This window comes from Petromyzon marinus, chromosome 22 (genome assembly GCF_048934315.1).
Source record: "Petromyzon marinus isolate PM22_M1 ecotype Great Lakes invasive population chromosome 22, UKy_Petmar_22M1.pri1.0, whole genome shotgun sequence".
Lineage (NCBI taxonomy): Eukaryota > Metazoa > Chordata > Hyperoartia > Petromyzontiformes > Petromyzontidae > Petromyzon > Petromyzon marinus.
In genome coordinates, this window is record NC_133688.1 from 14,991,365 (window position 1) to 15,005,095 (window position 13,731).

Genomic DNA, 13,731 nt, shown 5'->3' on the forward strand with positions numbered 1-13,731 from the left:
TCTCTCTCCTCAATTATCGACTCAACTGGCTGCATGACATAACTGCACTTCTACTGCAGGCACTATTACATTGTAATTGAACTCCATTATCTCATTGTGTGATCTCATCCCACTGTCTCTACCAGAAAGCCATAACGGCGTTATTCACACCCTCACTTTCTTGACATCAGGTATGTGCAGAACTCGAAGCCGGGTCTCAACAACATGACGGTCGTGGGCTGTGTCCTGGCCCTCTCAGCAGTCTTTCCTCTGGGTCTGGACGGCCTCCACATTTCTATGGCCACTTTCCCCTTTGTGTGCCAGGTGCGTCAATGAATGCCCCTCATTTCACATTCTGCACGTTTTGCTGAAGCAGTTGATAGGCTTTTTTGTTTTTGTTTGGCCCCCAAAGCCATTGCCATCCCACACAGTTCTGCAATGTATGTATGTTGAACTTCTTTCCCACCGTACGTAGCCAACCCTGCTAATCGCAGGTGCAGGGAAAGGACAACAAACTAAAACACAAAGAGCTGTTGATTTCATCGCTCCATGGCTTTCCATCCCTCGAAGGCCACTCCATTATTTTAGACCATCGGCCATCGTTCCTTTTTGTGGCATGTCCCACTCAAGCCCACTTAATTTTCCCAACAGTTTTGAATCATTTCCAGCCATCTACTATGACATACGGTTCAGAAACATGGTCATTAACAAGCAGACAAAGCATTGAAAAACTAAAAAGGTGCAGAATGAAACATGGAAAATGTTTGCTTGGAATTACATTCAGAGGCAAAAAAAGAACGCATGGATTACAGAATGTAAGCAGTTTATAGACAATCCATATTACCATGAGCCATGGTTGCAGCTCATGCCTGTAATCCTGTACTGTGGAGGCAAGGGTTGGTGAAGCACACAAATGTTGTGAAACTCCCTGTGGGTGTCGATGTACCATACCCTGGCTCGCCAGGAGAAGGCAGTACAGCAAGTGCACTTATTGCCATCTGTTTCCATCTATATGGGGATAGAGTGTTGCTCCCTGGCACGTGTGGGTTTTCTCCGGGTGCTCCGGTTTCCTCCCACACGTATAAACACTCATTATTAATTGGCTGAACACATGATATTTAATTTAAAACCAATGCAGAACTGAAAAATTATGCTCTGAGTCAGTGTGGCTTTCCTGGATATATAAGTAAGCAATGATGATAGAATAGATGCGAGTTTGTTTCTACATTTTAGATTAATAACATTGGCATTCATCCATTTTCAAGAGGCAATGTTGACTTTGAACAATGCAGTGACAGGCTGTGTAATGATTTGAGATTAGGTCAAATGTTCACAGGAGAACAAATTAAGGCTCATCCATTAATAATACGATGGAACCAAGTGCCAAGAAGAACCAAATTAAAATCCATTTCATTTACATAACTGGGCAGCTATCATGGTATAATGGTGAGCATACTGGACTTGCAATCCAGAAGTTGCCGGCTTGATCCCGTCTTCCAGCTGAGAGGTTAAAACAATGGTGCAAGTTCCTCAAATTCAAATGCCTCTGTGTGGTGGGGTAAATTGTGGGTACGCCCACCTCTTCTAACAAGTCTTGTCAACATTTAAGAGGCCAGATACCCTTGAGAGTTCGCTCACATGGTGACCCTTCCGTCAGCAGTGGCGTAAGCAAGAAATTACAGGTCTGCGCCGTTACCTTTTTCTTTTTGCCAACTCAGCGACTGTTCTATAATGTGGAGGTGTTGCATAAATAATTTACATGGAATTAAGTAAATTCTAAATCTGGCTATTTAATTCTGTGAAGTGATATTTATTTGAATTAAAGAATGCCCCAATGCAGCATACCACTCTGGGTTACAAACGGTCAATCAAGTTGCTGATTTATTTTTCTTAGTAATGTCTCATTCCATTCTATCTAATTAATCACTTTAGCTCTATGCTGCATTGATACGTATTTGGTGCGGGCACTGAATTTCGATTACATCTTGCTCCAGCACCACCGATCACCAGATCCCCGTTACAGACTGAGATGTGTTATTTAGCAGACTCTCTCACCTGCTTTAAATAAATTATGCCCAAAAATAGATAAATCAATAATTCACTGGCCTTACATCCCACCAGTTGCATAGATTTCTTATGTCCATTACTTACACATTTTCCCACAAATTTAGAACATACATTTTAAGGGCCTTGTATTCAGAGAGGAGAGAGATATACGCATCAATCTTCCAAGCAGATAGCTAAATGAATGTTGTTATTCACTATTGAAATCAAAGTGTTCCGTGAAATCTGCCCTTAGGTGTTTTTTGCAATCTGCTCCCATGCTCAATAGAAATTGTTGAAATATTTTAGCTCTGAAAGAACATTTATTTGTGGGCATGTTCACAAACAGAATTTTGTCGATTGTTTGAACGTGTTTATGTTTAATTGGGCAGCAGGGTGATGCGGTGCCAACAATTGTGCCTCACAGCAAGAAGCGCCTGGGTTCAACTCCAGACTCGGGTCCTCTTCTGTGTGGACTTATGTTGCCTTCCAACTGTGTTCTGCATGGGTTTTCTCCGGGTTCTCCAATTTCCTGCCATAGCTGCCGGAACTTTTGTAACTGGTGTTGGCCGAACGTCCCGTTCATTAAACCAAAAATTACCCGCAAATTACTAAATCGGGGATTACACCGAACAATATCGCCCGCTAGCGTATGTATGTATGTTTAACTTCTTTGGCACCGTACGTAGCCAACCCTGCTAATCGGAGGTGTGGGAAAAAACTTGGAAGGACCCTCCTCAATAAGTCTCAGCAGTCTCGAGACTCCTTGAGGCTTTCCTGAATGCACAAGCAAAATAATAACTACGATAATAACTACGTGCGCAATGTGGCGTACTTACTCTAAAAGTGAAATTGCGTTGAGACTTTACAGTTTTGTTCCTATTGTGCACACATCTGGTGGTGTGGCTGTTATGACACTGTGTGTGTGTGTGTACCTGTCTGCTGCTACGTGTCTTTTTCCAGTTGCGGGTCTGGCTTATCAGTATGGGTTTCAGCCTCGCGTACAGCAGCATGTTCACCAAGATATGGTGGGTGCACACCGCATCCATAAAGAAATCCGAAACCAAAGAAAAAACCAAGGTGAGAACTACAAGCAGAACTCCTCTTATCCACCATCCCAATAATCCACGCGCCCCTAGTATCCGTGGGAGCTGATGGGCCCATGAAAACTCCTATTTCTCGCACCTCAATTCTTCCTATTATCCGCGATTACCCATGCTTTTTTTCCCCCCCATCTTGCTTTTGCGGAACAGCTCAATATAAGCTGCAATTTATGTATGGGTAAGTCGAGTTTGAACAAATACTGTATTCCTAATACCCGCATGGGGTTTGTTTTTTGTAGGATCAGTGATGTAAATTTGCGCAAAGCATTGGAGAAGATAGGATGCGCAGTGTTTGTCCAACCACATCACCGAGAATCAGAGGAGTTATCTATTTGAATGGTTCCAGTCAATGGTGTGCTTACTGCCATCACAGCCATGTTTTCATTAAACAATCTTGATTTTGAGTACAACAGTGTTTGCATCAACATCATTAACATTGTGCACCTTCATTGTGGATGGAACAATACATTTATTTGTATTGATTCTTAAAATCAAGATCCACCAATCAATGTGTTTCAATGTGTATCTTGTGCGTAATGTTTTCACGCCATCCCTGCAGCCGCCAGAGATGCTGCAATTAATTAATCTCACTGTCAAAACGACATGATTTAATGAAATAATATCCCCGTGAAATAACAGACGAGATATAGACAAGGGATAGAGTCACGTAGTGAGATTAAAGAGAGATACAGACGAGCGAGAAATGCAGTGAAAATGAGAGATGTTGATGAGAGACAGATGGTTTGAGGTGAGAAGGGACTGATGCATATACATTAAAGATGTTAGGATAATAAAATGTAGACGTGTAGTGATATTAGACAGTAACATAATATGACTCTACATGTATCCAGACAAGATATAGATAATTCTAGATTTGAAGTTTTCGTGACTGCAAGGATCCATACTCTTTGGTTCTTTCCGGTAAAGTCACGTAGGTGGAAAAACAAAATAATATCATGAAACAAAAATGAAAATAACTCTTTAATCACAACGTTTTATTTTATTTTTACCTACGTGACTTTACCGAAAGAACCAAAGAATATATATAATTATTGGAGATATTTATTCAGATGAGATGTGCAATGGATGTTAAGTGACAGATTAATCGTATGGGATACGAGATAGGAAGGGGATATAATATTACAAAGGAAATATCGATTATAGAAACTATACATTGAGATAAATGTATTCGTCAGAAAGATATGAGAGAGATTATTCATAAGAAGAGTATATATGTCTTCAAAAGAAGAGGCACAAAAGATAGGTATTCATAAGAAGGGAGACAGGATCGAGACAGACGGCGTATTCTGATGAGATTGAAGACACAGGTAAGAACGTTATTCAGAATAAGTATGCTATGAGAGAGATTCCAAAAAGACAGGAGATAGACGCTGTCAGAAGAACCAGAGAGACAGAGGAGAGAGAGAGATGTGTAAATCAATGGATACTGCACTCGCCATGCTGTCATGTATCGTTACTGTTACACGTGTAGTGATGTTCACTGGATCACTACGGCGCGTCGCGCTGCCGTTGAAACAGGCGCAGAGGCTCACACACCACGCAGTACCATTCAGCGGGCCACTAGGGGCATGGTACTGGGTGCTGGCAGGAGGAAGCCTGACGAGTCCTACCGACAGAGTCGGGGATTGCAGCCTCCACCAGCGTCGCAGGGAATCACCACAGAGCGGGTCACTGGGAGAGTGCGGTGGGGGGCGTCTGGTGGTAGGGGCCATGTGAGGACGAGTCACCCCGGCACCGGGTTAAGCACGTGATGGGCCGGGGTGAGTAATGTGGGCCAAAGGTGAACGAGGGGGCACGGGGGGAGTAGCTGAGAACGTCTAGAGAGTGAAGAGGCGTGGTTAAGGGCGGAGCCAGCGAGGGAACAGGTGCGGTGTCGCCTGGAACAGTCGGGAATATTCTGGACGTAGGGCGCGGCCGAGGGTGGAGGCAGGCCGCCGCGCCGAGAGAGATAAAAGGGAAGCCCCGATCACAGATCCGGGCTGTCTGCAGGTGAAGTGGAACCCAAGTGCTGCGTCTTCGTCCCCGTCTTCGACACCGTGGGTCAGGCAGTACGTTGGCTGCTCCGGCCCGATTATAGTTATCCCGTATGCGAGAGAAATAGGTGTATTGTGGTCCTATGCGTAACAAGAGCGAGAATAGGTGTATTTAGTCCCGTGTGTAACGGTGTTGTGTAAAGTGTAGAATGTACGTTGTTGCCTCCTAAATAGTGTTTCGGAATGACTCACTGCACATGCATTAAGCCCAATTCCAATAACCGCCATTCGCCGCTCAGTGGTGGTGACGTCACCATGGCGCCTGTTCCAGGCCACGTGCACTTGGAGGCCACGTGAAGTGTCGAAGGCTCGCTGACGACATGAGGTCACGGGACAGACCCCAGGTCCGTGCCATGGGTTGACCGACTGAGATGACTGGCACGATGCACCAGCTGTGCCCCTTGCTGTGCAACCCACCCTCAGTGACGCTCATCCTCCAGCGTGCCACGTGACTACTGGACAAGCTACATAACTTAATTATATCGCACGGTGCAACAAAAATAATAAATTTGCAGCTCAATATTTATACAATAGAATAAACGAAATTACATGTTTTAAATATGTATCATGGTAATACAATTTGATTCGATTGTGATGATTTTTTAAAATGATTATTAGGCTCTGAATTTGAGATGGTATTTGCCTCGTCCTCTAATAGTGTTGCCTGAACGCGTGGCCCCGTGAGCTGTTTGGTGCCCTTGGAGGTTTTGCTCAATTTGCCTACCCCGAGCGCTGCCACTGGGTGGGGACGAATTTCTTCCACCCCGTAATCCTCATCATCAATGTCACTGTTGTAATTATCGGCAACCGTAGATGCATCGGCCTAATTTAAAATTGCTAATCATCGCGGCAGCAGTGGAGATGCTTAATTTCCATCTGCTCGCGTGTGCGGTATGAGTTGTTTGCACCTAAGCACCGCTGAATAAGTAATGCTATAATTAATTCATGTGCCGACATAAAATATGTAACGCTCCTGTAGAATGTTTTGACATCGGAATTCTAGCACTTAGCAAGGGAAGAAAATCGGCGCAGAATTAGTATTGGAAGGGATTTAGGCATTTGCACAAATATATGCCAGATGGTTCGGCTCTACGCCAACTTATTGGGGGGGGGGGGGGGGGGAAACAAGAACGGCAACAAAATGCACGCTGTAACGAAAAAAAAGATGCATCGGTTGCATTGGCATTGTTGATAATGAACCTGCTTTGAAATTTTTTTTAATTTGGACAAACACATGCCGCAGTTTTTTTGACATCATTACGAGAGTATTTCTGTTACATTAACCGTATTATAGGTAATATCATCACATCGTGAGTATCCCTGGCTAATCTTCTCTCCGCAGCAAATGAAAATATAAGCATGGCAGAGTCGTAGAACCGTCATGAAATCCCCAGCAGCGTGCACGTGATTCATAGCTGGAGGCAGTGAGTCGGGTTCTATGGGATAATTATAATTGAAGGCTACGTTATAATGTTAAATGTTTCGATGTTAATTTCAGTGCAGCTGCCTGTGGCTAAAGCACAATCCTCTTGAAATTGGTTTTTGATCCAGGGTAAGATGAAGCGTAATGGCCTGAGTGGGCATGTTTTTGGTCCTCAACTTCTTTGCTTGCTATCTTTGTCAAATGTTACGTCGTATCATACGGAACCCAAATCCCACACGTGAAGCTTTGCGAACGTTTTGGCATTTAATTGTCCCTAATTAATTTAGGCGAGTGGAGTGAACGTTGGTGACCTGCGTTTAATGGTGACCTGAGTTTAATGGTGACCTGAGTTTAATTCCTGGCCATGGCTAAAGTCAGTGGCCAGTTATCCCTGTTGCTCCTGGGGCAATCCCTTCACCAACACGCACTTACCAGCGTGGTGAAGTATGGGCAAACAGCCATCATCAACATGGAAAGGGTAGGCCTTCGTCCAGCAGTGGATTGATAAAGGGCTGAATATTAAATTGCAAATTATTGAGTCACTTGGCATGGTAGTGAACTTGCGTGGTACTGTGGTATGTATTGCTGCGTTCTTGTCCTGTTCCGTACAGCTAAAAGTGCAGATGTCTCATTTAGCCATTCAAGATGTAACGCTGTCCCTTTGCAAAAGATCATCACTTTGTGCATGAACCAGCATCGCAAAACAACCCTCTTACACTTGTACTTCTCACAATGATGAAACAAGCTCTCTGGGACCTGGTATAAGGATTCTGAACTCATGAAAAGAGCAGACACGTCATCTATCTGGATGTATATAGGGAGATGGAGTTGACAAAAACGGTCTTATGTCATTGATCAGCCCCTGGGGGTCCCTCAGTTCGCAAACGGCAGGCTCGCAGTCATTATTAGATCGAGAGATCAAGCCCTGTATGGGGTCATCTCAGTTCAGAATCTGACTATGTACAATGGAGGAATCCGATGCTCTTTTAAGCTCTTTTTCACAGATGTCCAGTAGGGGCACGGGGGTAAGAACGTTACAACAACAAACAGTACAAAAAAACACAAATAAAAGTGCAAAGCAGCGTTCGTGCGAATTCTGTAAATTTGTCACATCGCCCAGCTGGCGAACGACAGTGAAGGCGTTACGGGTATGTGATGTAGGCAGTTTGCCTTGGCGGAAAATATCGGGCAATGGGAAAAAAATGCGTTTCAGAGGTGCCCTTTCCCCAGGCTCCCCCGCCACACATTTTCAGGGACGCCTGGGAAATGCCAACGAAAACTCCGCCAGTAACCGGAGCCCAACAACGGTGGGCAGATTCACAAATCATGGTTGTCCTTGGCACAGAGACGGGGAATTTACAGATACGTGCGCTGCTAAGAAAAAAATGCTAACTCGTATGCTCGTGGAGACAGTTCTGCAATTTGTAATCGTTCGTGATACACATGAATGTTTGGTTATAGCCGCGCAGGAACCAAAGGTGATTTCTAGACAGCAAAATGTGCAATTGTGGCCACAGGATTAATAATACTTCCATCGTGCCTTGCCTGTCACGTGGTATCACCATACTGCAAGTACAATGCTCAGTTAACCACATTACGAAGGGAACAGTGTGCCTAATGTGAGAAATCCACGAGCTGGGACAGCATGGTTTACACGGGGTCAGCACATTCTATAGCATATCCCGCACTACGTGGTGCCATGGGTGTGGTTAAAGCTGGAACGAATTAGTCAATTAAGTCGATTAATCGAGTAAAAATCGCAATCAACTACACTTTTGCAAACGATTACTAGTGCCTCTTGTAAAATGGTGCTGCCCGGACATCCTGGCTCCTCAATGTGAATGCTGGAAACCCCCCTGTGAGCCACGCCCAGCTGGTGATGCTGGAGACCTCACCGAGCCCCATCCATTCCCTCCTGTCCGGCGTCACACGTAAACAAACAGTGGTGAAGCTCCCCCCCCCCAATGATTTGTGTAGTATCTGATTAGTGGAGTATATCAAGTTAATAAATGGTTGAGGAATCAATGACTTAAATAATTGGATTTCCCAGCTCTATATGTTGTTTTACTTGGCTTCACAAAACCTTTGTGTCTCCTGCTATATCGAATCCACCGTTCGTGTTATCATTATTATTCAGCTGGTGCCTCGGTTCATGTGGGGTTTGTTTGCTCCAAAGATCTCTCAGGAGTTTGAGGACTGGAAGCTCTATGCCATGGCCGGAGGCTTCCTTCTAACGGACGCGATCTTCATCCTTATCTGGCAAGTCGTTCATCCTCTTCATCGCACTATAGAGGTAAAAAGGTAATTTCTTATTTTCTTTGACTTTAGTTTTCCTTGGCATCTGCGCTAATGCTAAATTATTGACATTTTTGTTGTGGTTTTAATCGGAGCGAAGTGCACCGAACTGACTTGTACAGCGTGAAAATTGTATTTTTAATGTACTTATATAGGCCAAACACACATTTCATATTATGCAATATGTAAATGTATAGGAGGGGGTCGACTGATTTTGCTTCGAAAAATATTCAACCTCGGGGTGGGGGGGGGGGCTTCAGTAATTTTGAGTGACTGCATAATTTGCCGATGGCTAACATCGCAACACACAGTTGGCGGCATGAGCAATTTAAATTGACGGAGGCCCCCTCATTAGTTGCTCCTTGGGGTGTGCTCACCAACCTAACATGGCTGGGCATTTAAATGTCAGACTACAGGGCAGGCACGACTGAGATCTTGGGTTGACATCCCAGTCTGCTCACTTGCGATAAACTAAGGCCCTAAACTTTGTTAGTTGATGGCTATCAGCCTAAATTTTGATTTAAAGCTTTCGTGACTGCAGGGATTCATATTCTTGGCTCTTGCGGTAAAGTAACGTAGAAGGGAAATAATAAAATATAAAAAATAAAACAATAAAATTCTCACGACGTTTCGAATGCAACACAAGCAATCATCAAAATTTTCTTGCCGTGGTTTTGACACCTGATGATGATTGCTTGTGTTGCAATCAAAACGTCGTGAGAATTTTATTGTTTATTTTTATTATTTTATTATTTCCCTTCTACGTGACTTTACCGAACCAACAATATGGTTATCAGCCTGTTCACCAATGACCGCGCGTAAAAATAGCGTGCAATTGGATTTTTATTGCCGCTCTCCAACTAAAGTTGAAAGTGTCAAACTATTAGCTGTGTATGTCTGTCTGCAAGGGGCCGGCATGATAACTCTTATAAAGATCATCCGATATATTTTGTGTTATGTATTTTCAGTTTTACATTGTACTCGGACCCATATTTAACATGCGTCCCTGCTAATTAACATAAGGCAGCTCATCAGTATTGGTTCAAGATAGCCTGATGAGACACTGCATGTTGCAACCAGTCCAGAGTTTTGCTTGAATTGAACCAATGCTGCAGAAAAGTAATTCTCAGAAGGCAGTTTGGCCAATGGGATGTGTAAATACATATTTTACTTCTTATGTGGAGGGACAGACATGGGGAAGATGTATGGTCTTCGTATCTATTTTGTCAACAATGCAAACAAAACTTTAGTATAAAGTTGTGATGCTATTGGAGACGTCCTCCAATAGTGCTAAAAATAACCTGCCGTCTAATTGTGGCCTACGGACAATAACTCGAAAATACGATCCAATGAAGAAGAACCAAACTTTAATGCAAAGTTGTGTTGCTATCAGGAACTCACTCAACAGAAGACCGCCCAAATTGATCAAAGGATTGCCCGTGACCTTCATCACAAGAGAGCTGGTCTCGCTGTCTCATCGCAGCCTCCTGTGCCACACACGCCTGGCACGAGCGCTGCCATGATTACCCCCTAATTAGACATTACCTAGGACAAACACGTTGGAAATACATTACATAATCTATGCATGATTTGTTTTCGTCCTCCATGTTTGCCGTAACCTAGCTCAGAGGGCCTTGCTCCTCCGGTGAAGGCAGCCTGGCCAAATGTGCTTTGGAAAGAGCGTGAATGGGAGAGCTGTTTAACAACTGGGTAACAGAGGTCCATTGGGGACATGTCAGAAGTATTTACGCAATGTTTTATAATGCATAATTATTTTCGGGAGATGATCCCACGCTGCCGGAAGGGGAGCTTCGGAATGATCGCCTTTTCGTCGCATGTGTTTGTGTAATTGCTCTCAGACATACCGGTGGGCTGAAGCAGTAACTAATTGACACGCGTTGCGTCTCCGTAACAAACATTACTGGCTGTGTCGGGTGGTGGAGGGCTGCGACACATTGAGACCTGCGCGATCTAACCCAAAACAAACCCCTTATGAGAAAATGAAATGCTTTCCGCGCGCATATCTCTCTGTCTCTCTCTCTCTCTCGCCAGGATTTCATTCAAGAAAAGCGAGAGGGCGACGAGGATGTCTACATCTGGTCCAGGTTGGAGCACTGCAGCTCGTTCAAGATCATGACCTGGCTCGGCAAGTCCCGCACTTGGACCACAGAGGCAGTGGCAGGGAGGGGGCGGCGATTGTGTTTCATTGTGTTTTTCATTCAACACACTTGCTGAGAGTGTGCGCAACGAAACGACACCGTTAAGAGTTGTATGCGGTAATAGTCAAACTTCGGCATGCATGCTTACACACTCACGCCCGCTGCCCCTTAGAGTAGCCTCGCATACGATAGGGCACTATGGAGTACTCTAGAATACTCCCGCACTGTATAGTACTCTCACTCACTATAGAGTACACTAGAATAATCTCGCACTATAGAGTACTCTCACTCACTATAGAGTACTATAGAATAATCTCACACTATAGAGTACTCTCACTCACTATAGAGTACTATAGAATACTCCCGCACTATATAGTACTCTCACTCACTATAGAGTACTATAGAATACTCTCGCACTATAGAGTACTCTCTCTCACTATAGAGTACTATAGAATAATCTCACACTATAGAGTACTCTCACTCACTATAGAGTACTCTAGAATACTCTCACTCACTATAGAGTACTCTCACACTATAGAATACTCTCACTCACTATAGAATACTCTAGAATACTCTCACGCTATAGAATACTCTCACTCACTATAGAATACTCTCACTCACTCTAGAGTACTCTAGAATACTCTCGCACTATAGAATACTCTCACTCACTATAGAATACTCTAGAATACTCTCACGCTATAGAATACTCTCACTCACTATAGAGTACTCTCACTCACTATAGAATACTCTAGAATACTCTCACACTATAGAATACTCTCACTCACTATAGAATACTCTAGAATACTCTCACACTATAGAATACTCTCACTCACTATAGAGTACTTGAACTCACTATAGAATACTCTAAAATACTCTCACACTATTGCATACTCTCACTCACTATAGAATACTCTAGAATACTCTCACACTATAGAATACTCTCACTCACTATAGAGTGCTCTCACTCACTATAGAGTACTCTAGAATACTCTCACACTATAGAATACTCTCACTCACTATAGAGTACTCTAGAATACTCTCACACTATAGAATACTCTCACTCACTATAGAATACTCTCACTCACTATAGAGTACTCTAGATTACTCTCGCACTATAGAGTACGCTCACTCACTATAGAATACTCTCACTCACTATAGAATACTCTCACTCACTATAGAGTACTCTAGAATACTCTCGCACTATAGAGTACTCTCACTCACTATAGAATACTCTCACTCACTATAGAGTACTCTAGAATACTCTTGCACTATAGAGTACTCTCACTCACTATAGAATACTCTAGAATACTCTCACACTATAGAATACTCTCACTCACTATAGAATACTCTAGAATACTCTCACACTATAGAATACTCTCACTCACTATAGAATACTCTCACTCACTCTAGAGTACTCTAGAATACGCTCGCACTATAGAATACTCTCACTCACTCTAGATTACTCTAGAATACTCTCGCACTATAGAGTACTCTCACTCACTATAGAATACTCTAGAATACCCTCACACTATAGAATACTCTCACTCACTATAGAGTACTCTTACTCACTATAGAATACTCTAGAATACTCTCACACTATAGAATACCCTCGCACTATAGAATACTCTCACTCACTATAGAATACTCTCACTCACTATAGAATACTCTAGAATACTCTCACACTATAGAATACTCTCACTATAGAATACTCTAGAATACTCTCACACTATAGAATACTCTCACTCACTATAGAGTACTTGAACTCACTATAGAATACTCTAGAATACTCTCACTATAGAATACTCTCACTCACTATAGAATACTCTAGAATACTCTCACACTATAGAATACTCTCACTCACTATAGAGTGCTCTCACTCACTATAGAGTACTCTAGAATACTCTCACACTATAGAATACTCTCACTCACTATAGAGTACTCTAGAATACTCTCACACTATAGAATACTCTCACTCACTATAGAGTACTCTAGAATACTCTCACACTATAGAATACTCTCACACTATAGAATACTCTCACTCACTATAGAGTACTCTAGAATACTCTCGCACTATAGAGTACTCTCACTCACTATAGAATACTCCCACTCACTATAGAATACTCTCACTCACTATAGAGTACTCTAGAATACTCTCGCACTATAGAGTACTCTCACTCACTATAGAATACTCTCACTCACTATAGAGTACTCTAGAATATCCTGCACTATAGAGTACTCTCACTCACTATAGACTACTCTAGAATACTCTCACACTATAGAATACTCTCACTCACTATAGAATACTCTAGAATACTCTCACACTATAGAATACTCTCACTCACTATAGAATACTCTCACTCACTCTAGAGTACTCTAGAATACTCTCGCACTATAGAATACTCTCACTCACTCTAGAGTACTCTAGAATACTCTCGCACTATAGAGTACTCTCACTCACTATAGAATACTCTAGAATACTCTCACACTATAGAATACTCTCACTCACTATAGAGTACTCTTACTCACTATAGAATACTCTAGAATACTCTCACACTATAGAATACTCTCGCACTATAGAATACTCTGACTCACTATAGAATACTCTAGAATACTCTCACTCACTATAGAATACTCTAGAATACTCTCACACTATAGAGTACTCTCACTCACTATAG

The 13,731-nt window shown here is 42.8% G+C and overlaps 1 protein-coding gene across 6 annotated transcripts in view; it reads left to right on the top strand.

Annotated features, from left to right (window-relative positions):
• LOC116944955 (gamma-aminobutyric acid type B receptor subunit 1-like) overlaps positions 1-13,731 on the top strand; it is an 86,256-nt gene that overhangs the window by 62,895 nt on the left and 9,630 nt on the right. For 5 of the 6 annotated variants that reach the window (XM_032958939.2, XM_076068748.1, XM_032958938.2 and 2 more), the window contains 4 exons: positions 171-303; positions 2,986-3,102; positions 8,779-8,895; positions 10,950-11,043. In XM_032958939.2, the coding sequence (XP_032814830.1) occupies positions 171-303; positions 2,986-3,102; positions 8,779-8,895; positions 10,950-11,043 (461 nt within the window). Of the gene's footprint in view, positions 1-170; positions 304-2,985; positions 3,103-8,778; positions 8,904-10,949; positions 11,044-13,731 lie in introns of all 6 variants that reach the window. The other variant, XM_032958942.2, reaches the window with a different exon arrangement.